Source organism: Thermobia domestica, chromosome 17, assembly GCF_964235325.1.
Source record: "Thermobia domestica chromosome 17, izTheDome1.hap1.1, whole genome shotgun sequence".
Lineage (NCBI taxonomy): Eukaryota > Metazoa > Arthropoda > Insecta > Zygentoma > Lepismatidae > Thermobia > Thermobia domestica.
The window spans coordinates 27,259,098-27,286,442 of record NC_137470.1 but is presented as its reverse complement, the minus strand read 5'-3'; the positions used below and the strand labels follow the sequence as shown (position 1 = coordinate 27,286,442).

Here is a 27,345-nt window from a genome sequence, read left to right as displayed (position 1 = left end):
AATGATCGTGATTGCACGTCTTTGTTGCGGCTCTTTATGACGCCAACTTTAGTATTTCTTTCGTTAGAAAACAATGCAAGAAGAATAGTTGCAACATCAGTTTAAGTGGAATAAAAATGTTATTAAAAGTACAAGGGCAAGACATGCAACCAGGATCTTTTCATAGTGTGGAAGATTTTTTCGATTGTGTGGGTTTTTTTGTCCATTTCTGTGGCAGTTGTGAAAATTTCTGCATGTGGGAGTTTTGTCCATTTGTGTGGGGGTTCTGACCGTTGGAGGTTATGACCGACTACCAGTGTGAGGGTTTTGGCTGTGGGAGTTATGACCGTTCGTGCATTTGGGAGATTTGTCCGTTTGTGTGGGAGTTATGACCGATTGTGTGGGCGTTTTGGCATTTCTTGAGTGTTGGAGTTTTGGCTTTGGGAGTTTTGACCTGTTCCCAAAACTTTAGCTTAGGTTACATTAGCAAACGATTGGATTAGGTTACATTGAATGGCATTACCGTACTTCTTATCTTGAGTACCGTTCTGTATATTACGAATTTCTAAAGTTCTTTGGTTTATATTTTGAGAATTTCTGCCAGCTATGAAGTTATCAATTTCGAGGAAAATTAGATATACTGTTTGCCTGATTAAATGCTGTACGATTACCATTTCTGTTTTTTCTGGAATTGGGTTCGGTTCTAGTATCGGAATAATTGAATCTATCATTACTTCTTACATTAGGACTACACTCTTCACGCACATTGATATTTCGGATTGGAATACGATTGGCTTGGATTCGGTTATTACTAGTTTGGTTTCGAGCTAGTATTATTTTGCACCATTGATTGATTTTCAAAATTTTGCACTATTATAATTAAATGATTGAAATTAATGCATTGTACATAAATCAGTAGTTGCTGCAACCTAAAAGATAACAATATTCGTATTGATGCTATAATTCGAGATGGCTTTTGGTATAGATTAACTAACTTCGACTCATTATATACGGAAATTACAAAATCAGTAAGATTCTTATCAATTCTTGGATCATGACGTCTGTTTCGAACCAAAGTGTAAGCAGTCGAACTTACATCATCATCATCAATTCCTGGAAGAAAGTTAGTGCAACTTATTTTAGACCACTCGTTCTGAGAAACGCTTAAATAGAGGAACGTCCTGTCCAGCTGCAAACCAAACACAATACTTATCAAATACAAATTTTAAAACTAATTCATAAATGTGGTGTCTACAAGGAAGGTATAGAAAATTTTTTTGGAGCTTCTGCTTTAGCAGAATGCAAGAACCGTTGACCTCGTCCCTTCTATCTTTGAGACAAAAGAAACTCTCTATCTTTTTTGATATCAATTATACCTATAGCATTAGTGTGTGCTATATCAAATAAATCAGGCAAGATATTTGAGAAGACTACTTCTTTTTGCCTTTGCACTTCACTCGACGTTTCATTGTTCTTCTGTAATGCTCACCATTTCTCATACAATATAATAAGTTTGTCAACACTGCGTTGGGCATCCTTTACCGAGATCTTTGCCTTTTGCCAAAATACCTCAGTTTCTTTAACAGCTAATCGTGCACTTTTCTTCACTGTCAGATTTACCGTTCTCAAGTTGTAGAAAAAGACACTCAACACTTGCTTGTTTGATGGTAATTTACTTCCCAAAATCTGCTCATTGGCACTAACAATTATATAAATTCATTTTCGACATATAATATGGTTGTATCCGCAGCTTGCATTTTTCCATTAAAACTAACTAGAAGATTGAAATATTCAAATGTTAACCCTGACATTTGAATTAAAATAATATTTGGAGGGGGGGGTTAAACAAGAGTTTCATTTCCGAAATCATTTCATAGGTAATAATTCTTACACGATTAAAGCAATCTTAAAATAGTGCCAGATTTGTGTTTCTGGTAAAACGCTACCTCAAAACGATATATCACATGACCCTCTTCCAATTTAAAAATTTTGATCTGAATCCAAGATGGCGGACTTCAAGATAGCCGCCATGCCAATACTATACAATATTAGGTGTGTCTCTTTTTCTAGTCCCATTATCTAGGGAATTTTCGCATTCCCTTAAAGGTTTCTAAATTACAAGAATTTATTTCAGATTTTCCCCATGTGCTATGTATAGTAATCGGATTCAAAACTTTAGGTCGCTTGAGGCACCATTTAATATTATTCACTGGAGCTAACTTTTCTCCTGGCTTAATGTAGTCCCACATGAAACCATTTTAAGGAGCTCGTCCAAAGAAATTCGGAAATCAAAAATTAAGGACCATCCTACGTCCTACTAACTCTGCTATCGATTTCCTGCTAAGCAGGGATAAAGTGAATCTGAAAGGGTAGGGGGACGGTAGGTAGCGGCATGACGTCACGCCGTCCTCCATGCCTATCTTTGCGCATTTAATTTCTTAGGAACTGGGGGACGCCATACCCATTTTTTGGAGATGGGTGACGGCGTCCCCCCGCGTTCCCAAGCACTTTTACCCCTGCTGCTAAGTACTAATTTCTGTGAGGACTAACAAAAAAATAGTATGTGATACTACTACTACTACTACTACTACTACTAATAATAATAATAATAATAATAATAATAATAATAATAATAATAAAGGATCTGAATGACAAATATATTTTTCAACTTTCTATCCTGTGGGCTTCCGTGAATCTGGATATATTGTTTTTATAAGGAATAAAGAGGATTCAAACAACAACCTTCTGTATAATAAAAAAAAGTCTTATCAGATGTTTTAAGGAGACCTAAGCAAAGGACTTTGTGTCTGCTTTTTTTAAACACAATGTTACAAGGCACAGAGCCACGCCTGCGGGCATTTTGCTTGGAAGGCAGCTTCAGTACTAAAATCAAGACTTTCATTCTGTCGTTGGCACGTGTCGAATCAGCTTGTTTGCTGTGCGATGTTTTGCCTTCGGGCGATCGACTGGATAGATACAAGAGTCAAGAAAGAAAGAAATGAAACGATATGCTTATTTCATAGAGATATGCTTCCTTCTTGGCATTAAGTTTTTGAAAACCAAAACTGTTCTGAATATCCATTTTGTTATTTCCATAATAAGAATAAAGGTAAATGTTAATTCTCATATATAGTAGAGGTAAAACTGAGGGGGAACGTCGGAGGACGTCGCCCCTTCACTTCCAGAAAATATGGGTCTAGGTCAAAACCCCCACAGCCAAAACCCCCACACTCAAGAAATGTCAAAACGGCCACACGATCGGTCATAACTCACACACAAATGGACAAATCCCCCACACAAATGGACAAAACTCCCACATGCAGAAATTGTCACAATTGCCACACAAATGAACAAAACCCCCACACAATTGGACAAATCCCCCACACTCTGAAAATATCGTGATTGCACGTCTTTGTTGCGGCTCTTTACGACGCCAACTTTAGTGTTTCTCTCATTCGAAAACACTGCAAGAAGAATAGTTGAACATCAGTTTAAGTGGAATAAAAAATGTTATTAAAAAGTACAAGGGCAAGATATACAACCAGGATCATTTCAGAGTGTGGGAGATTTGACCGATTGTGTGGGGGTTTTGTCCATTTGTGTGGCAGTTGTGACAATTTCTACATGTGGGAGTTTTGTCCATTTGTGTGGAGGTTTTGTCCATTTATGTGGGGATTGTGACCGTTGCTATGTGTGGTTGTTTTGTCCATTTGTGTGGGAGTTATGACCGTTGGATGTTATGACCGATTACCAGTGTGGGGGTTTTGGCTGTGGGGGTTATGACCGATCGTGTATTGGGGAGATTTGTCCATTTGTGTGGGGGTTATGACCGATCGTGTGGGCGTTTTGACATTTCTTGAGTGTAAGGTTTTTGGGTGTGGGGGTTATGACTGTTCGTGTGTTTGGGAGATTTGTCCATTTGTGTGGGGGTTATGACCGTTTGTGTGGGCGTTTTGACATTTCTTGAGTGTGGGTGTTTTGGCTGTGGGGGTTTTGACCGGTTCCCGAAAATATATGTGGCATCCTTCCACTTTCTAAAAATTTACAATGGCAAAGATAGGCACGGGGAGCGGCGACGTGAGTCATGCCTCCCCCTACTTTTCAGATCCACTTTTACCCCTGGTATATAGAAAGAAAGAAAGAAAAAATATATTTCACTCAAATAACAAAATAAGATATTATACTTAACTTCGCCTTGGCCTTGTGTGTTTCAAAATTGTTCAGAATGTTTTCCTAACTCCAATAGAAAAATGATGGAATAAAAAGAATTGTTAATTCCAACCAAAAAAGAAGAAAATATAATTTCACTTATTAAACAAAAAGAACAAGATAAAATATTTCAGTCTGTCTTTGCAATTCCAAATGCTTAGAATTAATTTTTTCCCTTCTGTTCGTGAATACTTCAAACTAATATTAGTCTTGAACAAAACAGTCTTCAATAAACATAAAAATCTTATAATTGTAAACCTAATAGTATGTCCACGAACCATTATTATCTATCACCGCATTCATTCGAGGAGGCATGAAATCAATTAGTGACGAAGGAAGACAGGAATGGAAAAGGAACTAGGTGAACTGGGACCTGTATGTTAGGTGCCATACCGGCATTTGCCTGGTATGAATGAGGAAAACCGAAGAAAATCCTCACTCCGAATGACTGGACTGAAAAAGCTGTTACACCTTTACGACCAACTGTCCCCATACACATAATGAATGAAACCTCTTATTTTTCAGCGTTTTCAATCAACAGTCTTCTTGGAGCGTTTTACATGAGATCTGATTCTTGATTATTTGATGGAAGATGAAGATGTCTGGATCATTGTCCATCTGAAAATATTTTTTTTCGTTTCGTGTGGCCAGCATAATATTCAACTTCAAAGTCTTTCTTATTCCTGTTACCTAAGGGTCTCTTTCCTGTTACCTAAGGGTTTTGTTTTACTACTTCCTTCAAGACGAAGGACGATTATTTCTTAATCTCTTAATCTCATTTATAAAGAATTTGTGATCCAAACTTCCCCCTTAACAAAGATAAATAATGAGACCTGTTAAGTTAAACGCGTGAAACAATATTGGTGAAAATTTCACGAGCAGCAATTACGCAATAGATGATTAGGATATTTAAAACACAACTTATACGATAGTAGAGATGCTACAACTATAAGATCTTTTGATTGCAATGTATGACGAGTAAACGACGTGCTATAATACTGAAAACTGATACACATGTTATTTACTGATGTGTGTGTTATTGTGCGCACAAAGTAATGTTGCTGAGGAAAAGACACAAGACGACATCGTCCAATAGAAATCATTAAACCTTTTTGAAAACGAAATTGAATTTCCATGATACTTCTCGAGACGAGAGAGACCCCTTCGTGAAAAACAGTAGCAGAAATCACGAAGTTTACGTCGTTGTTGATAATCGTACCTGTATGTATACGTTTCGAATATAAATAACCCTCACAACTATACTGATGTAATCGCAGTTTTCATTCTTGATATCTGAGCATTTGAGATTAAGAAATAAACGCTAATACCTTGTTCTGATAGATAATATGTTTAACCCTGTAGCTGTAAGAGGTTCTAAAAACAAAGATAGTTAAAGAAAAATGTACTGTTTCTTGGTGTAACTGGATAACATTTACTATTGTCTGGGTTTAACAAACGGTTCTGCGAACTGAAAATATTTTAACAAACGGTTCTAGCGATCCGGCTGAATAGCGCCACTGGACCGTGGGGAATTTCCTCATAATAGTTAGATTGCTTATTTTCGGCACGGGAGACCCGGCATCGATTCCTGGTGGGAGATTATGTGGTTCAGATTCCACGTTAAGATATAGGTCCACGTCTTCAATTGCCTCGCTCTGAATAGAATAGTAAACTCCAAATCAATCCACCACCCAACCAATCGACGTCGGAACCGGGAGCGCCTTTCCGTCAAAATGAGAGTATGGTGGGTCAATGATAGAGCACTCACTTTTGGTTTCAAGGTCATAGGCTCGATTCCAGCCTATACTATGCAAGTTTATGTTGAACAGCTTTGTGTCAATTTGTTTCTAAGAGTTCTTTATTGCCTTCCACTTCATTCCTCAGTTCCTTTCATAAATTATTTAGTTCACTTATCATCTGTTTCCTTTAGCCTCCAGGATATAGTTGTGCGATGTTAAAATTCCCACTTCATTTCAAAGTATTAGACCAATAATGCAATCTTGAATTTCCGAAATCACTTTTCATTGTTCACATTTCAATTAACTGTGTGTAGATCATGAGTATTTAGATATCTAAATTAATTATAATAGGTAATCTGGCACTTGTAAACTACTATGAATGAATTATTTGTTTTGTTTTCCTTCTCTGTCTAAAAGCACTAAACTTAGTATCGAAAAGAACATTGCTTTTCAGCAGAAACTGGATTTGTTTGGAAGAGCTGCTTACAGACCTCACGTGAAAGCAGCAAGTCTCTCGGAGAAGTTAACTCACGTGAACAGGGTTGGGAATATTTTCCCCTCTTGCCCGCCTGACTTATTTCTTTCGTGACTGTACGTTGTAATCCCTTCCCCTCTTTTGCACACTGTGTGAAATTTAACTTGTATACTGTAGTGAGTTACAGAAATGATAGTGCTATTTTTAATAAATGACATCAAATAAGATTGACGATTGTCACAATATATTCAAGATAACAAATATTCATTTAACAGTCGTCGTACGTAGTTGTCTGCACTGAAATTCCCATAATGTGCTTTCTTCTTTACTAATATGAGCTCCGAGCTTCGTGACTAAGTGGTTAGCATACGCGCCTTTGGCGTGAGAGACCCCGGCGAGAGCTCAAGTTGTTCGGATTTCACGATTAATCAGTAAGTCCCATCTCATATAGCCTCGCTGCTAAAAGGACGTTAAACTCAAAATCACATCAACTAATATGAGCTACTTGGCAATGGTACTGGGTTATTTCATAACTTCTTCGAGAAGATCTTTGTAGGAATGAAGAATCATCAAGTAGTTAATATATGTTGGGACATGGTACTCCGAAGATAAGATTTAATTCTTGATAGAATCGAAAATAATCTTTCTGGTGTCACTGAAGTCGTAGGAACAGTAAGGTAAAGCATCGTTAGCTTATTAAATTCCGAAAACAAATAATGAGTTATCTTTTTTGGTTGAGATTTGAATGAGACAACCAGATCTTGAACACCTTCAATGATGTTCAAAGAATCATTTTTGCTTCGGAGAAGCGAGGAAAGTGCTAATAACAGTATGCCAGAAGAAATTGAAGAGCATGAAACATTGGAACGACACATTCTTTAGGGACAATACGAAAAAAATAAACGAATACGGAAAATCGTATTCGTTAATTTTCTGCGGAAAAACGGTTTTAGGGGCCAAAACCCCCATCCAAAATTTTGAGTGTTGAGGTCCGAAAGGCCAGAGGAAGTGAACCGATGTGAATAAAATTGTGCGCAGATATTGTAGACATAAAATGAGGTAACACGGTTGGATTTTGATATTTGCAATTGTAACAATTGAAATGGCACTTATTACTTGGCTTTTGAGATATAGGCTGTGAGATTTTAGAGTAGCTAACTACTGACAAAATTGGTTTATTACAAATATAACTTCTTTAGTCAGTAGAAAGGATGGCGTTGATCACGAATCAAAGTTAATGACGATGTATTTTAGTGGGTCAGAGTTGGTCACAATGGTTCAGAGTTGTTTATAGTTGGTGGTGGTTCAGAGTGGGTTATGTTGGGTGAATGGGTTACGTTGGGTGGTGAGTCATTGTGGGTGACGGTGGGTCGTGGGTCACGATATGTGGTGGGCCAGTATGTTGTGGATCAAGGTTTCATTGACCCACGCCATCTATGATTAACATTGTACTAAAGAGGAGAAGCTCCGAAGGTGCTCGTCGGCGATTTTCTCAAATTTTGCACATAGATAGTAACCCACCAGAAAGAAATAAATCTCGAAACGGTTCACAGTACCATCTCACAGAACTCAACATAGAGGGATTTGTTTGATTGGCTAAATGAAGACCTCAAAAATTTATTCTTCTACAAGCGAGATTTTCTTCATCCTTTCCGTGGCGAAGTCAGAAAAATACGCGGCTAGTAAACTTAAGGTTCAAGGTTCGCGCCCAACTCGGGGTACTTGCTTTATTTTCTATTGTTCTTACTAGGGATGGTCACAAAGTTCCGGTTCCGGCGGAACCGGATCCGCGAGGAACCGCTTCTCGCAGATACGTTTTTCAGAACCGATTCCAGACCTGGATCCGAAAACCCGGTTCCAGAACCGGATCCGTTCAGACCCGAAAATCGGTTAGACCCGGAACCGGTTCTGGCCATCCCTATTTTTACACTCACCTGAATATAAACGAATCAGGTATATAAACGATTTAACATATTTTGGGGTAGTAATTTTGTGGTTCGTTGGCGTTTCGTCGAGTCTCTGCCGCTAGTGTTATAATTTACAAAACAAAAGTGGGGCACCACGGATCGTAGCTGCGGCATCACCAACTTTTGGCGAAAGGTCGTCAGTTGCGTATCGGTGGTCCACTGACGCTTACGGCATGTGGGCTTGTATCTGAAAACTAAGAGAATAAAAAAGCATCGTATCCATGAAGCCCGTTGGCACTCCTAAAAGTCTGAAACGATGAAACAGAGGTCAAAACTGGAAAACACGTATTTTATAATTTCAAAGGTAACCCGTATCGAGGTAAAAGGATTGCGCCAAGGTCCCCAGGAGGAGTGCAACTCAAAATTTGAAGATGGCAAGGGGAATCAAGTAGTATATCGTTTAGAAATATTGCCAAAATTTAAAGAGATGGTAATAGACACGAGTCTTTATGCTAAACTTGTGCAAAATAGCGAGCGTTCAAGATGGTAATAAATCCTTCATTAAAAACTCCGTAACCACCTCTAGAAATGTGAAACTGTGAAACCGATATCAGAAGAGGTAAACACTTGTCTTACCATTTGAAAAGTGTAATACACCAAGGTAAAACAAGAAGTGCCCCATTGTCGGTTTATTACATCTATAATATGAAATTCTACGTTCCATGGTTGTGTTTTTAGTCTAAAGAACAAGGTGATTGTGAATTATGAAATTAATGGTAGAATACAGAAATAGAAGGAACGTTGGTGCATTATACTTTTTGTTCTACGTTGGTGCATTATACTTTGCAATGATAAGACAAGTGTTTACATCTTCTGATATCGGTTTAAAAGTTTCACATTTCTGGAAGTGGCCACGGAATTTTCAATGAATTTCTTACCATGTTGAAGACTCGCTATTTTGCTCAAGTTTAGCATAGAGACTCGAGACTCTTAAAATATTCCTTCTTTTAGCAAAACTTTCAAATGATTTACTAAATTCCCCTTGCCATGTCCAAATTTTAAGTTGGACCCATCCTGGGACCATCCGGGGGGCCCTCTGGCATATGTTTTTACGTCGACACGGGGTTCCTTTGAAAATACTAAATACGTGTTTTCCAATTTTCATATCTGTTTCACCGTATGAGATTTTTAGGGGTGCCAACAAACCATGCCGTAAGCGTCGATGGATCACCGATGGACAACTAACGATCTCTCGTCAAAAATTGACGGCCCCGCAGCGCCGATCTGCGATTGCTCCACTTCAGTTTTGAAAATTATAACACCAGCGGCAGAGACACGACGGAACGCCAACGAACGACAAATCTACATCCCCAAAATACGTTAAATCTCCTATATTCTTGCTCTTATATTTATATTTATTCTATATTCCATCTCTTATATTTAGGTGAATCAGAAAAAAACACTAAAACAAATACCCCGGGATAGACGCGAACAATCAACGTTACGATTACTAGCCACGTGTAATTCTGACTTTCTCATGGAAACGATGATAAAAAGCGTGCTTGCGGTAGGATAAATCATTGCGGTCTTATTAGCCAAACAGACAAACCCCTATATCTTGAGTTCTAGGAGGGGTACCGTGAACTGTTTCAGATGTACTGCTTTCTGGTGGGGTACTATATATGTGCAAAATTTGAGCATAATTCGGTTCCTGTTCTCTTGAGTACAATTTTAACGAGAGATGGTGTGGGTCAATGAAAATTTGATCCACGACTCGCAATGATCCACCATCATCCATCACCCAAATAACCCATTGACCCACTCTGACCCACCACCAACGATGAACCACTCTGAACCATTGTGACCAACTCCGACCCACTAAACCCATCCTCATTAACTCTGAACCATGATCCATGCCCTCCACTCCTTTCACTAAAAAGGTTACACTTGTAATGAAACAAGACTGTGAAATTATCACTTATCGGAGTTTGAATTCCTACCGTCAATCGCTCAAGCATAGCTCTGTTACAACACCAGTGGATCTGACATTTACGATATACATTGGTAAAACATTTCTCATCTTCCGAATTAAGATGAATTTAAATTATCATATATAATTATTTCTTTGCTGGCTTACAGATACACTTCGGTAGAAAAAAGGATGAAATTTGAAAGTCTCAAATCAAGATCAAGTAGATCAACATAAAATATAAAACTAGTTTTCCATATAATTAAGCATGCCGTATTAATTTAAAAATGCTCTTGTAATTAAGCTTGGAATGCAAATTTTATGGACATTTTTCTCATAACTTCATGGCTTGATTGCCTTGTGCTCTGAACGCTCCATATACTAAAAACCAGCTTCAGCAATTATTATAATAGAAAGCAGTGGGTATAAAATGCGAAGAACTGTAGTTTTTATTTTTTAATTAGTTTCTCAACTAATATCAATCGTTTTCGATTATTTTTACAAACCAACCCACTACCGATTTTCCATATATAGAAAATGCCCCCCGCTCATAAAAGAAAATTTTTAAAAAATGCCAGGACAGGTTCAGTTTATTTTTAATGAAGAGTTATCCTGAATTTCAGCTAACATGAACGGCTTGTGAGATACTCAATTTTTCGCAAAAATTCGAACCCCTACTTCCCCCTAAGGATAAATATTATAATGAAAGTGATACGCGTATGATAACTTCCCAGTTGGGATTGGGGCCTGATTACGTACCAAACGTCATTTCATTTGACTTTGCAATTTGACCGTGATGATCACGCAGACATAGTTACTTTCAATATTTATATAATAATTCATATATTACAGGTGATTCAAAAATATGTTTTTCCAGTAGTTAGCTCCTCTAAAAGCCGACAGGATGCATCTCAAAATCGACCACCTATTGCTATTGCCTCTCTTACAATTGCAAGTATCAAAATCCAAGAGTACCTGAACATTTTCATTAGAAACAAGAAAAATGGAGATCTTGAAAGTAAAACGTAGACAAGCTCACCAATGTTCAGAAGATGCTGTCTACAATCTACTGAACAGAATGGGTCGGTGGGTCAGTGTGAGTCAGTCAGTGGCGTTTTACAGTAGGTCACGTCCTTTTGACCGACGATCCACTGACCCACTCACAAATCTTGACCCATTTCACCCACTTACCAACCGACCCATTGACCCAGTCCACCTTTGATTTTAACATGTCTTATTTCATTTAAAAGATGAAACATACATCCACATAATTTTTTCATCGATTGCGAAGGTTAGCTTAATATAATAGTTGAAATGGTCATTTCTTCTCACGGTGAGAAATTGATACGATTAAAAAAAACATCTTGAAGTGGGTACAAACTACCTTCCAAAGTTATTAGAATCGCTTTCTCAACCCCGAAAACTATGAATTCCACAAATATGTCAGTATTTTTTTTTAGATTTTACTTTTAGCTCTTTCAGGCCATCATCCTGTGAAGTTGGGAAGGAATTTCGTTGTAAACTCCATTGTGAGCATCACTATCCACGTCAACGACGGAGAAAATTATGGATTAAACACTAAGATCAGTCGTTTAACATTAATTTTACATGTTACACCTCCCACTTCCAAAATTCCATACTACAACAATATTTTCTTCTTAGATTGAAAGTAATATGTCCCAAAATTTGGTAAAGTTTGTCCCAGACATTCCGCAGTTAGGTTGGAATATTCATTTATACCGAAAGATTAAAATACTTAGATCTGTGCGAGCAAAGGATTCTATGCTGCCCCTGTAAATTCAAAATCCAGCTGACATGTTCGTTCAGAAGTTTTGCTATTGATCTCTGGTATAACGAAACTATGGACTCTACACTAATAACAGTCGTTTTGAATCATTGGATATGTTACTCCCTTCGACTCTCCTTATTAGATGTGGTTCGGATTCCACGTTAATCAGTAGGTCCACGTCTCATATAGCCTCGCTGCTGAAAGGGACGCTAAACTAAAAATCAACTCAATCTCCTTATTAGATGTGCTAGGGAACCTTACACCTACTGGAAGATGAACTTAAAGGTAATCAGAATTGTTCCCAATGAACTTAGGGACCCCGAAAGATATAGATTCGACACTAACATTGGTCATTTTCAATTACTTCTACATGTCATTTTTCACACACTCCTTCAGGGTGCTAATGGGAGCAAAACTTACATGACATCTGGATTGTAACTCTTTATCTAAGCGACCCCCAAAATTTTGGATTTGACACTAATATCGGTCTTTTTTATAATTTTGATGTCAGCCTCTTTCATTCCTCCTAGGAGAGCAAACGGATGCTGCCACCACTAGGACTAAATTTGGTCTTAAAAGGCATTAAAATTTCTACCAATTATTTTAGCCACCAGTGCTGCATTTAGAACCTCTGCGTCCCTACTTTTGCTCTCGCCGCGCCCGATTACTACATATTTCTCCGACCCTTGATCCCTAACTTCAGAATAAAACAATTAGTGCTTAATTAGTGAATTCATTACAGTTAAATACCACTCACTAAATTCTACAGCTAAAACTACGTAACAAAAAATAACAAGTGGGAAATATGTTCTGAATTATTTTTAGATTCCTTACGCTTTCATTAAACCTATTAGAATAGTAAAAGAAGATTGTTTATGAAATAGTATATTTCCTCTTGATTTTTTAACTTTCTCATACGAAAAAATGAAAATATTTAATTTTTAAACATTTCGCTCTTCAAAGATGTTGCTCTCTAGGCACGAGCCTAGTTGGATTAATGGGAAATGCGGCACAGTTAGCGGCGCTGAAAAATTAGGATTCGAATGTAATATCGGTTGATTTCGATATTTTTATGTCGCTACGTACTGACTCTGGGTGCTAATGGGAGCTTAATTGGACTTGGATTGAAAGTAGAACTATTTACCTAAGTGACCACGAACTATGGATTCGATACTAATATCGATTCTTTTCTAACATTTTTGATATGTGTCCGACAGTACTCTTTTCCATATTGTAAGAAGTATGGTTAAAATTGCTCTAGACATATCAAAATTATGTTGACACATACATCCACATTTATATATATATATACCGAGTGAGCGAGCGAAGGAGCAAGAGAGAGAAAGAGTGAGAGAGCGGGGGGGCGACCCAGGGCATCACCACTTCAACAATGTAAAAGTATATATCAGGAATTGAATTGAACATCCGTGTAAAGACTCTCTGCTGTGGCATGCTTCATAAGGACAATTCCAGTCTGCTCACGTGACCTTTGGTGCTCGTGAATTTCTTGCGAACGTTCCGACTTTGGACTCTCTGTTTTTACCATCTTTTAATGTTTCCGATAATTTTTTAAGAACCTAAATGTCATGCTATAATATGAATGTTGAGAAGTAACCTATATATGACAAATAGCTGCAAACAAATACACTATATAACCTATTTCTTGCTATGATATTATTTTCTTAATTTGTATTTTACATTCTCATATATAATACCGACCTACTGTGAACACTTATATGAGATGTTATATATTTACCATAATAATTACTATGTTCAGCAATGATTATGTTATATATATACAACTGATGTATTTTAATGTAATTATTTTATATAATTTTTCATGCATTGCAGAAAATATAATTTCAAAAAAAGCAAGACCCAGATGTGAATCGAACTCATAACCTTAAATCTGGAATCCAACATCTTGCCACTTTTTTTAAAAAGAAACTTCCTGAGTTATTTTCTAAACTTCCTGAGTTATTTTCTACTTTCACCACTTTTCATGACTACTAGACTCGACAGGGACACGAACACAGATACAGCGAGGACAGTTACAATTCCACCCTTGGTCTGCAAACGGATTCGAACCCCCAATGGGTTTCACCTAACGATTGTCAGCCTAACGCCTCAGACCGCTCGGCTACAGCCACCGGCATCCACTGAGCCAACGCACGCACTCTTTGCTTCTAGCGATGTATTCGGCTCTCTAGATAATTATGACATTCATATCAGAGTGCCGCGAACCCAGGCCCAAAGACGGCCCAGCCCGCCCGCCCCGGGTGGACCTGTATTCTGTGCCAAGCTCGACCCGGCCTGGCCCAATGGAAAATGATATATGTGTCTCGTCATAAGATTGATGTCCTCTTGTCCTTCTTGAATGGAAAAATCGTTTGAAATGTTACCCAAGGTTTACTTTCTATATTCCTATTCTATCTGTCTATTTGTTATCTGTACTTGCTCTGTCCAGCCATGTTTATTATACAATAATACAACTCATGGACGTAAAAGTCTTGTACTACACTCATTAGTGGGTTACGAGTAACAGAGAAGATATGTAAAACTGCTACACTGTATATGATACTAATACTACAACTGCTACTGCTAATACTACTATTACTATTACGATTACGAATGAAAGTGCTAATTCCACTATGGCTGTCACTCCTACAAATATTACTACTACCAATACTACTACTACTACTCATTACTATACCAATACGACAGCGAATACCACTACAGCTATTACTAGTAATACGAAAACAAAACAATGAAAATGAAATCTTCGAGTTTTACGTCCCACACTTATGCCGGCTATGCAAAAGAAGACGGTGATGATGAGAAATAAATGAAATGGTGGCATTAATAAAGTAGGAGGAAACGGGAAAACGTCGAGAAAACCCCCACACACGGTGTTTATCCACCACAAAGTTCACTTGGCGCGAGATGGGATCGAACCAGGGACCCCATGCACAAGAGTGAACGCTCAACCACTGATCCACCGTTCCAGGAACACCTAATAGACCCTGGCGTCTTGGTGATTTATCATTATATTTTGTTATATTTGTAGTATCAAACTATAAACAATACAGGAACATGTAACACCATTTGCTATTTGCCTTGCTAATTGAACATTACTAGAAATTGCCCTGATCTTATGAACACGTCAGTTCACGGTTTCGGCCTTCGTGGGCTAATGGTAGCTTACCAAATTTATTTAGTAGGTCAAGTACTTGACTTCATCATACGTTCTTTAGGTAACTACGGCTCAGGCCGTATGGATGATGACGGGATGAAATGGTGGAATGAAAACAGTGGGAGGAAACGGGACCACCCCGAAAACTCCCACGTACACGGTGTTTGTCCACCACAAGGCTCACATAGCATGAGCAGGGATTGATCCGACGACCTCTAGCACCAGATGTGAGTGCTTTGTCTACTGAGCAACCGTTGTCCCTCGTAGATCAAGGATCGCTTCACATTCTATGCAGACCGGCCATAATAAATAGCGTTTCTCTGTTTTTTCTCTCTACTTAGAAGGTAAATTCTGTACCACCAGACATGTCAAATCTGACGCGAAATCGTAGCAGTTATAGTAGTATCTAGCTGTGGTCGTAGTACTAATAATAGAAGAAGTAGTAGTAGTAGAAGTAGTAATATTAATAATATTACAGTACTTTGCGGTCTTGAATAAAGAGTCAGTTTTCCAAATACATTACGATTAACATAAAATGGCAGTAAGACCGTAGAATCACGGCAAAGGCAGGGGTAGTGGAGGACATTTAAGAAAAAAATGACATTAATTTCCAATCCGCCTTTCAGTGCCCGGGCCGAGCCAGGCCGGCGGGGCTCGGCCCGGAAATACATGCGCCCGGTTCGGCCCTATAGCATTTGTGTCCGGCCCGGAATGTGCCGGTCCGGTTAGCCCCGGGTCCAGTTTGATATTACTTGAAACGGGCAGGGCCGGGTTGGGTCGGCCCGGGCACATTCTGGGCCGAACCGTGCACGCCCGGCCCGTGCAGAGCTCTGGTTAATATCCACTGCAAACACTGTTTTTGTTCTATTTTGACTTTAAATTAGTACTCAGGCGAGAATTATGTTCTATGTCTTAATTTTCAGCATTCTTTCCCATATGGAAAGATTTGTTTACGTATCTAAAGTTTTATTACGTATGGAGAGCTAAATAAAAAAAAAAACATGTGCTGACATTAATACAGTTTCGAAATATTGTATCATTAAGTATTTCAATCAATGTTGCTTATTATATTTACAATTAGTAACAAGTCTTAATATATTAAAAAAAAGGAAAACACATCTGCAAAGTTATTCCCGATTGCAAAGGTTGGCTTCGAGGTTCGAATCTGGTTTAGTTTTTTCCGAACATACCCGAAGTTGGATTTAGAAAATTTTTGCCTCAAAACAGCAATAAAGAACGCCTTCGACCTTTGAGAGAAGATGTACCTTTCGGGAGTCAACTTTCAAAATTTTGGGGTGGGTTGTTTTGCCCCCCTAAAACTGTCTTTCCGCAGAGAATAAAAAAAACGTATTCCTTTAGTTTTTGCGTATTGTCCATACAAAAAGTTTCGTAGCAATTGTTCATGTCCTTTACATACATCTGACTTACTGTTACTAGCATGTGGCGGCGTAGTGAAAGTTTGATATCATCGTCTCCAGTAAAATCATATAATTTATATTCATATATTCGCATATAATGTAGCGTGAATACAATTAGTCAGTGTTTTAATCAAGAAGAAACACACAGAACATATAATCTTTGTAATTATAATCAGTTTAATAGAATTACTGTGCAAAATGGCTAACAACACTCGTTATAACAGCAGAAACAATGGACTGAAGTCACCGGCTGCAGCTTCAAGTAGGTCAGAAATTATGAAGGATATATGTGATGAAGTGAAACGTACTGTGCAGACACCTGAAGTCATGAAGCTAATCGTTGATTCAATAATTGAATCTGTAACGCATGTTGTGATAGAACGTTTGGAAGAAACGCTAAATTTCAATATTGAAGTAATTGACGACTTACGGAAAGAGTTGGTACAAAGAGACAAGAAAATAAGTGATCTGCAGGAAAATATAGATGAGTTAGAACAATATCAGCGTAGAAACAGCTTAAGGATCTTCGGTGTACCTGAGAAGATAAATGAAAACACAGACAACCTTGCACTGGAAATCTTTGAAAAGAAACTGGGCGTAAATTTAAGTACAAGGGACATTTGCCGTTCTCATAGAGTAGGACAGAAGAAGCCTGGTAGTACACGGCCAATTATTGTTAAATTTGTTAGTTATCGCTCACGGGCTGAAGTGTTTAATCAGAAACGGAAGCTAAAGAACTCTGGAATTGTAATAAGAGAAGATTTATGTAGTTCACGATTGCAGCTACTGCAAAAGGCACTTAAGAAGTTTGACCCCAAGAATGTGTATACAAGGGACGGAAAAATTGTTGTCATCATCAATGGCAAAAAGAACTACGTTACGAACGCTTCTCAATTACAGGAGCTGTAACGTTTGCACTCTACAGTGTGTGAATGATGACCTTGTGTGTAGTGCAAAAAAGTGTAACTTGCAGGTAGTGCAAAAGTGTATTTATGTTACAGTTATCTGTTCTGTTCTATGTTATAAATATATTTTATACTTTAAAGGACAACTATGGTAAGTCGAAATCAATTTTGCTCTTTTGTTATCTGTGTACCGTGAGTTGACAAATTTATAATATATTAGTGGATATAGAAGTTGAACTTGTACAAGGGTACTTGTACCAATGTTGTAAGTTAGTTACTCATCACGTTACAAATCTCAACTGGACACGATGAAGTTAACAACTTAACAACACGATGAAAATGCTAAATTTTAAGCACTGTTTTATTAAGTGTGCGTTAAGTGACAAATACAAAAACGCCTATGTTAGAACTGCATTTATAAGGCAATTTTTTCCCATACTGTTATTTCTTCTTTACTGTAAGTTTAGTCATCTATGTTCTATGGTATTTTATTTTATGTTTATCGGTAGAAAAGGCAATCATCATGTCATGTATGTCAGTGTAGCGTTTCAGTTTCGTCAGGGCTCAATTACTGCTTTAATGGTGTTTTTTACATACATTTTAATTATAATCTTTGTATTTGAACATGGGTAGTACAAACATAAACAATGTGGGGTTTCAGATCCTTACTCAATCTGCTGCTTCGTCAAATTTTAAGATTATGCATGCAAATGTCCGTTCTCTTTTTCCTAAAATTGACGAAGTACGGCTACTCGCTGTCTCCACAAAATGTTCCATTTTAATTATATCGGAAACATGGTTGGACGATTCTATAAGTACAAGGCAAATTGAGATTCCAGGATATTCAGTCATTCGCAGTGACAAAGGGAGGGGTGGAGGCATGCTGATTTACTACTTAAAACATATTAAAGTGAAAGTTGTTGACTTTCAATCTAACGATGTTTATCAAGATATAGAAATTTTAAATCTTGTTGTTAATGTGAACCACTTGTCAATTGGTATTACTGCTGTATATAGATCTCCCAGCATACCATATAGGGAATTGTCAGCGATCGAAGATGCCGTATTGGAACTATATCCACAAGTCGACCAAATATTCGTTGTTGGTGATTTCAATTGCGATCAACTCTGTCCAGATAAACAAGAAACTATTTACTTGAAATCTATTATTAACATATTAGGTTTCACACAGTTAATAAATGAACCCACGAGAGTCACTGAAACTACCGAATCTTTGCTAGATTTAATTATTACTGACAATCCGGAACAGGTACACTCATTTGGAGTTAGTCCACCCATTGGAACATCAGACCACAGCGTAATTCACGTCACTCTCAAGCTTCATACAATATCCAAAACTCCCAGTAGAGTAATTCAGTGTCGTACTTACGCTTCATTTAATACCGAATCGTTTTATCATGATGCACAAAATTACAACTGGGATGATATTATTCAAATGGAAACAATAGATAATAAAGTTGAATTTTTACAAAACTCTATACTTGACATTTTTGATAACCATGCACCGCTCAAAACGAAAAGGCTATCTAAGAACACTCTTCCCTTTATTTCAAGTAACACAAAACTTTTAATGAAGTTGCGTGACCGTGCTTACAGAAAATATAAAAGAACGAAGAATCAGTTGCATTGGGAGGATTACAGACGTTTGCGTAACTTCACAACTACTGTTGTGCGACAAGAAAAGACTGCGTATTTTTCTGATCGCATGAGATCTACTAATGATGTACGTAACATTTGGAAAACTTTGCGTGATCTTGGTGTAGGTAAAAGCGATTCATGCTTGATTCTTCCAGATGATATAAATGACATTGAAGCTATAAATTCACATTTCACAAGTGTCTATAAAATGTCTGAGACAAGCACTGAAGTACTTGATCAACAAACGCATTGGCTTTCATCGCATAAACTAAATAGCAATATTGAAACGTTTAAGTTTCACACTGTAAACGAAACAGAAGTTAAAACTGCAATACACAGTATTAAATCCAACACATGTGCATTTGATGGAATAACAGGAAAAATGCTTCGACTGTCTGTTCCGTTTATTTTAACTCCACTTACTCACATAGTAAATTATTCATTAACTCAAGGTTGTTTTCCAGAACTGTGGAAGCGAGCGAAGGTGGTTCCACTGCCCAAGAAGACAGTTGTACAGTCGCTTGATGAGCTTCGTCCCATCAGTATACTTCCAATTATCTCCAAAGTACTAGAAAAGGTAGCATTTCAGCAATTAACATCTTTTATCAATAAAAATGAAGTATTGCCTGTTACTCAATCCGGCTTCCGTAAAGAACATAGCACAACCACAGCCCTTTTAGAAATTACAGATTCAATTTTGAATTCAATAGAAAATTCAATGGTAACAGTTTTGGTCTTGTTGGATCTTTCGAAGGCTTTTGATCTAGTAAATCATGAACTCCTACTGGCCAAAATGAAATATTACAACTTCTCGGAATCAGTTATTAAATGGTTCCACAGCTATCTCTCTTGTAGACAGCAACAAGTAATACTAAGAGGAGAAAAGACTCAGGTATCTACCCCATCCCTGATAAAGGCAGGAGTTCCGCAAGGTTCAATATTAGGTCCCCTATTATTTTCACTCTTTTCAGCAGATCTTTCTACAGTCATAAAACATTCATCAGTTCACTTCTATGCGGATGATACCCAGATCTTCATCAGTAGCACACCTGAAAATATTATGGACACAATAGAGTTACTTAATACGGATCTTTCAGCTGTTAGCAACTGGTGTCTTAAGAATGGTCTTTTACTTAATCCATTAAAATGTGTTTTCACTGTATTAGGAACATCACATCAGTTGAGCAAAATCAACCCTGATGACCTAAAAGTAACTGTAGTGAATTCCAGTATTCCATTTTCTCCCTTTGTTAAAGATCTAGGCTTAATAATAGACCAAGGGCTTAGCTGGAATAAACACATTTCTGAACAGTGTATTAAAGCTAAGCGCATCTTACGACAGCTTTATAAACTGAAAGGCTATTTATCGCAAGAAACAAGACTATATCTTGTTAACACTCTGATTTTGCCTCTGTTCGATTACTGCGATTCAATATATGGTAGTTCTCTCTCCACTCAAAATACTAGAGCAATTCAGAAAATACAGAATTACTCTATACGCTTCTCTCTCAATTACAGGAAGTCTCAGCATATTCTGCCGGTACTTAATGAAAACAATATCCTAACCATGTCCCGAAGACGATATCTCCGATACTGTTGTTTACTATACAAAATAAATTCACATAAAGCACCACCTTACTTGCATCATAAATTAACATGTAGATCAGAAATTCACCGTTACAATACCCGAGGAAGCAATAAGCTGAATATGCCACGGCATTCTTTAAAAATAACGGAGAAGGCATTTTCAATCTCGGCAGTAAGAATCTGGAACTCCCTACCAAAGTCAATCACTGACAAACCGTATAATCTATTTAAATCATCACTCCAAACATTATTATTTAGAGATCAGAGACAAAGCATTGGCACACATGACAGGTTTACTACAGTTTGAAATTGGACTAGCAGTATGAGTATAGTTTTTTTTTATTTACATTTACTGAGTGTTTTATTTATCATTAGTATTATTGAATGTATCATGTTATGTTGTTATTTGTATCTTGTATCTTATTTGTGTCTTTATTTTTTTTCTTTCTTTTCTTTGTAATGATGACAAGGGTTAGGTGGCAGAGCAGCCTCCGGCTGAACCTCGCCCGCTGAAATAAAGAGAAATTCAGCATGTTTGATATTTCATGATCAAAGATATAGAGGGGTGCGTGCCCCATCAAACCGTTTTTCCAGGAAAATACGAAACCCGTATTCCCTCTATGTCTACAATATCTGTGCAAAATTTCATTGAATTCAATTCAGTTCTTCTTGCCTTTCGGGCGTGAAATTTCAAAATTTTGGGTGGGTACTTTTGACCCCTAAAACGTTTTCCCGCAGAACATAAAAAAAACACTTATTCCTTTATTTTTTGCGTATTGTCGATACAGAAAGTTATGTTGCAATTCTTCATGTCGTTTTCAGACATCTTACATAGTGTTACTATCTCTTTTGATATCTTGTGATAAAAAGTTTGGAGAGGTCGGCGCCCCACGCAACCGTTTTCCCCAGGAAAATACGAAACCCGTATTCCATTATTTTATCTGTACAATATATGTGCGCAATTAGATCACTTCGGCTCACTTCTTGCCTTTCGGGCATCAACTTTCAAAAGTTTGGGGTTGCTTCTTTTGCCCCCTAAAGCTATCTTTCCGCAGAAAATTAAAAAAAAAACACTTATTCCTTTATTTTTAGCGTATTGTCCATACAGACAGTTTCTTTGGAATTCTTCGTGGCCTTTTCATACATCTGACATACTGTTACTGCCACGTTTGATATTTCGCGATCAAACATTTGGAGGGGTCCGTGCCCAACCCAACTGTTTTCTCCATGGAAAATACGAAACCCGTATTCCCTCATTTTACTTCTACAATATCTGTGCACAATTTCATTCACTTGAGTTCACTTCTCTTTGCTTTTCGGGCGTCAACTTTCAAAATTTTGAGTGGGGGCTTTTACACCCTAAAACTATTTTTACGCAGAAAATAAAAAATCAGTATTCGTATATTTTTGCATATTATCCATACAATAAGTTTCGTTGCAATGATTCATGTTCTTTACACACATGTGACATACTGTTACTAGAACTTCTGATATTTCGTGATCAAATGCTTGGAGGAGCCGGTGCCCCACCCAACCCTTTTCTCCAGGAAAATACGAAACCATCCATCCATCATTTTAAGCCTACAACAACTGTGCAATATTTCATTCACTTCGGTTCACTTCTTCTTACCTTTCTTGCGTCAAATTTAAAATATTGGTGTGGGTTCTTTTGCCCCACAAAACTGTCTTTCCGCAGAAAATAAAAGATCGTATTCCTTTATTTTTTGCGTACTGTTCATAAAAAAAGTTTCGTTGCAATTCTTCATGTCCTTTACACTCATCAGACATTTTTACTAGTACTTTTGATATTTCGTGATCAATTGTTTGGAGGGGTCTTTGGCCCACCCAACCGTATTTTAAAAGGAAAACAAGAAACCTGTATTCCCTCATTTTTTGTCTATAATATCTGTGCGAAATTTCATTCACTTCGGTTCACTTCGGTTCACTTCTTCTTAACCTCCGGGCGTCATATGTCAAAATTTTTCGTGGGGACGTTTGACCCCTAAAACTGTTTTTCAGCAGAAAATAAAAACTCGTATTCCTTTATTTTTTGCGTGTTGTCCATAGAAAAAGTTTCGTTACAATTCTTTATGTCCTTTACACAGTTCTGACATAGTGTTACTAGCACTTTTGATATCTCGTGGTCAAAGGTTTGGAGGGGTCCGTGCCCCACCCTACCGTTTTTTCTAGGAAAATACGAAGCCTGTATTCCCTCATTTTATGTGTGAAATATCTGTGCAAAATTTTATCCACTTCCGTTCAGTTTTTATTGCCTTTCGGGTGTCAACTTTCAAAATTTTTATGAGGCTTTTATATTAAACATTTACTTTATGTAACTTTTCCTTTTTTATGAAATTGTTTTTTGGGGGGAAGGAGAGAAATGATTTTTTCTGATATCTGTCTTTTGCCATTCATCTCTTTTGAACTGCTTAAGTAAGATCGTTTTGTAACTTTTGATGTCATATAACTCCGTCACGATAATAAAATTGTCATTCTTAACAATTTGTTTTATTTCCTTATTTGCAGTTTGCCACACTGATATATTTGTTACAAAATTGAGATTTGGTCCAACACCTTTCGAATTCGGAACCAACCCAACTCCCGAGCTTTTTGGGTTGCCTGCTATTGCAGGAAAACGAGAGTTGCAGGTGGTAATGCACATTTGGAGTCGTGTATACAATATGAATATTCGCATTGTGATACAGAAACATATATGTGACCAAAGAACACTACATATGGTTCACCTAGTACATTGTTTTCTGTTTGGCCTTCTTCGTGTGGGCCTCTTCAGTGTCCCTAACCAATCCCCAACAATAGTCCGCAAGCATATTCGGTTTCCATCCACTTTGGTAACGTCTTTCATTTGCTGCTATCGTTTGGTGAAACTTTTCGCCATGCTCATCACTTATGTCGCATAGTCATTTAGACTTCGGTGGAAAGAAGTCAAGATGACTGTGTAGAAAGTGAATTTTCAGCGACATGTTATATGCATACTTTCCCTAAATATTCAAAAAGTTGTCCACGAGTGTTTTTGTAGTTCTCATCCTTTGTCTTGCCTAAGAAACCGGAACACAAACTCTTGAATGATACCCAAAACTGCAGCTCAAGAGGACTAAGCGCTCCATCAAAGTTTTGGTCCCGCATTAGATCTCTTATCTCTGTGTCTGCAAACACACCAGTCTTCACTTTTTTTACCGCTGAAATTCGGAAATTTAGTGTCAAATACTAAGATCCAGCTCTACACTTGTCCATTCTAACCACAAAATATTTCATAGGCCAAGTTTTATACGGAGTGGAGAGAGATATATGCCTTCAGATTTAACTAGAGAGGGGTTGCAACATTCTTAACTCCTACTTGCATTGTACTGCGTCGTGGTCATTCTTCACTGTGGTAGTGAATATCTCGGGCTCGAGAGTCCCATTCGCATAAGAAACAGCAATGTTTCGTGTATCCATTCTGTAGTCTTGTAAGTATGTTATAACTTTGAAATCGGCAACAATGTGCCACTTAAGAACATTGTACTGAACTTTTTCTAATATAAGTTTCATTATGTCATACTTTTATGTCATAAGCAATTGGTACAGTTGGGAGGATATTGCCATTATGTATTAAAACTGCCTTAACTGGTCTTTCAGGAGTCTATAAAAAAGACTCCTCTCCCGTGCCTCATGTGTCATACCAAGACCATCAAACAAACCATTGACATCAGAACAAAAACAAAGTGTATCTTCCTGTTGAAAAAAACTCTGAATGGTGCATGTGGTTTCCTGTATGAACAAACAGTGGCACCTCCGTCAAGTAAATTCCATTGTTTAAGTCTGGACCCAAGAATTTCAGTCTGGCACTAGGTTACTTTCAAACCTCGAATAAGGTCATTTAAATCACTTTGGGTTAAAAAATGTGGGTCGTTTATCTCTTCAAATTCAAAATCTGACTCTGAGCTCTCCGATTCTGAAAAAGCTACGTTTGTTTTCTCCTCTTCCAGATACCATGTTGCTGGAGGTACAGGAATTGTAACATTATCACCGTGTTTGACAGGTTTTATTTCAATCGAAATATTGTCAGTTTTTTTCTCCATCCATTTCATGCCTTGAATGTATACAGCACAGAAGTAGCAGTCACTTGCGTGGTTGGCGGCTCACGCCATATCATCGGAACACCAAATGACATTTTACCTTGAGGTTTGTTATTCAACCACGACCCGAAATGCCAAGCACACATATTGAACTAAGTACCCACTGATTATCTTCATCAATTTTGCTGTCGAAGTCGATGTATATAGTTCGTAAGCCTTCTTCACCAAAAGTATTACTTTTCCCCTCTTAGTCTTAACTATGTATTCTTCACAGACATAACAAGAATTATCTGAGTGGGTAACAGAATCTCGAGGCATTGTGACAGTCACAAAAAAACTTACACGGGAGGAAGACGTGTACAAACTCCCTGCCCCACACTCAAACCTTCAGACAACTGAGCAAAAGTAGAGTAGTTACTGGGAGGGAAAAAAATACAATGTCGCCAGGCTTCAATAGGCCACTTTCTTCTCACAAAGTTTAATATTGGATGTAATTCAAGAAATTCTGACCATGTTTCTTTTTGCCATAAAAAAGCTATTTTTTTTCAAAATAATCGTTAACTATTTACATACATGGTAACATCATTTGGCAAAATTTTCTAAACTTCTGTTCAGGTAACATCTCAGAATATTTTAGCTGAATGTATTAGGTGTTCGTTACTGAGCTTATGTGTGAGTATCGCAAGTGTAAGTGTTGCAAACTTTTTTTCAATTTCTCTAAATATTAAAGTTTCCCTCCTTTTTAAAATTTGTTTCACACTGTTTTACTCCCCTTCTGTTTGAGATATCTCTTTGAGTTTTTAATATAAAATATTTGAATGTATGTAATATGGATTACTGAGCTTATGTTTGCGTACCGCAACTGTTAGTGTTGCCAACTTCTCTAAAATTCTTCAAAAAACCAATTTTTCGCAGTTTTTAAATATTTTTCTTCTTCTTCTTCATATACACATTGATCGCGATGGGTAATAAATTCTTGCCTTTGTAATGTGTGACCCATGCCCTTTCCAACGAGGTATCATTTGCTATTCTGGGGTAGTTAGGAAAGGAATAGAGAGGCTTCAAACCTACAGTTCTGTGATTTCCATAAAATTTTAATCAAAATCTATTATAATTGATATTATTTCAAAATCTGAGGGTGCAGGATCAAAATTAAGATCAGATTCTTTTTAAACAGCTCGAAAACTATAAGGAACATTTTGTTTCATGAAAGAAAATTTTTCACTGTCGACCAGTGTTATAACAATTGAGTTTGCAACTATTATTCCCTCTCTTTATCTTGTATGCGAGAACCCTCAATTCTTCTACGCCACTTGTGTCCCTTATTATGTGTTTGTCTCTCTTTCTGCTTCATCAGGATGTTTGTTTTGGTGCTGTTATTCTTTTATATTAAGCCTTTACATATTGTAGCTTTTTTCTGTTTTTGCTAGTTCTTTTGGGGGAAAGGAGAGAAACTGCTTTCATATGGTGTCTACTTCTTAGCACTCATCTCATTTAAACTACTTAAGTACACTTATTTTGTAACTTTTTATGTCATACTTTGCCGTCACGATAAGAAAACAGTTATTCTTAACAATTTATATTATTCTCTTATTTACAGTTTCCACAGTGATATATTTGTAGTGAAATTCAGGTTTGGTCCAACGCCTTTTCATTTCTGAAACTAGCCAACGATCAAGTTGTTTATGTTGCCTATTATTGCAGGAAAGGGAGAATTGCAAGTGGCAATGCACTTTTGGAGTTGTCCATACTTGATATTGTATTAAAATCTTAATTGAAATCGGGAAAGTTTAGGTTTCCATACTGCTAGTTAAGCCTCGGGAAATTACACGACAACGAACAGGTGAGTGGTAGATTTTCTAAGCTTATGAATTCTGAAATGAATCAGCCAGTGTACGATAGCTCAAATGAAGTTGGGTCCTTTTGGGTCACTGAATTTTATGATTATGTACGGTTATTTTAAATGTCAGTCCTACATGTTAATTTACAGAATTCAAGACTAAAACAAAATCACTAGGAATTTTGAAAGCAGTCACAATAATTCTACGAAATGGTTAAATTGATGTTCATTTAGTGGTAAATTAGAATATAGTGATGTTATTTTGATTTTGAAAAGACGTTTGAAATGTGTTAGAATCTTCATAGTAGTACTGCGTAAATATATTTGGTTATAAGACGATTGACGGTCAAATTGATTGCTAAGATATCATGAAAATGTAAAAACGAACAGAAAGAAAGAATGTCTGATTAGTACTAGAGGTGGTATTTAGCAAAAGACGGATTTAAAAAAAAAACATGAATAGGAACAACAGCAACTACATTGAACAGCTGAATTTGATTGTAAAATATGATTAGAAAGTTTCAAACTATTCGCTAAACTTAACTACGTGTGCTAAAACATCCGATAGAATTGAAAATTACTTCTGCAGTCCCGTAGCAG

General features: G+C 37.2%; 2 protein-coding genes across 2 annotated transcripts; both read left to right on the top strand.

Annotated features, from left to right (window-relative positions):
- The first annotated feature begins 16,876 nt into the window (after positions 1-16,876).
- On the top strand, positions 16,877-17,587 carry LOC145673968 (uncharacterized). Its single transcript, XM_081743789.1, has one exon. It carries the CDS (start codon positions 16,877-16,879, stop codon positions 17,585-17,587), a length of 711 nt encoding a protein of 236 aa, XP_081599915.1.
- A 621-nt stretch (positions 17,588-18,208) lies between these two features.
- LOC145673967 (uncharacterized) lies at positions 18,209-26,517 on the top strand. The gene is made up of 2 exons (XM_081743788.1): positions 18,209-20,452; positions 26,506-26,517. Exons 1-2 carry the CDS (start codon positions 18,209-18,211, stop codon positions 26,515-26,517), a joined length of 2,256 nt encoding a protein of 751 aa, XP_081599914.1.
- The last annotated feature ends 828 nt before the right edge of the window (positions 26,518-27,345 follow it).

Coding starts and splice junctions, on each gene's coding strand:
- LOC145673967 (XM_081743788.1), top strand. CDS start 18,209: ATGGGTAGTACAAACATAAACAATGTGGGGTTTCAGATCCTTACTCAA.
- LOC145673968 (XM_081743789.1), top strand. CDS start 16,877: ATGGCTAACAACACTCGTTATAACAGCAGAAACAATGGACTGAAGTCA.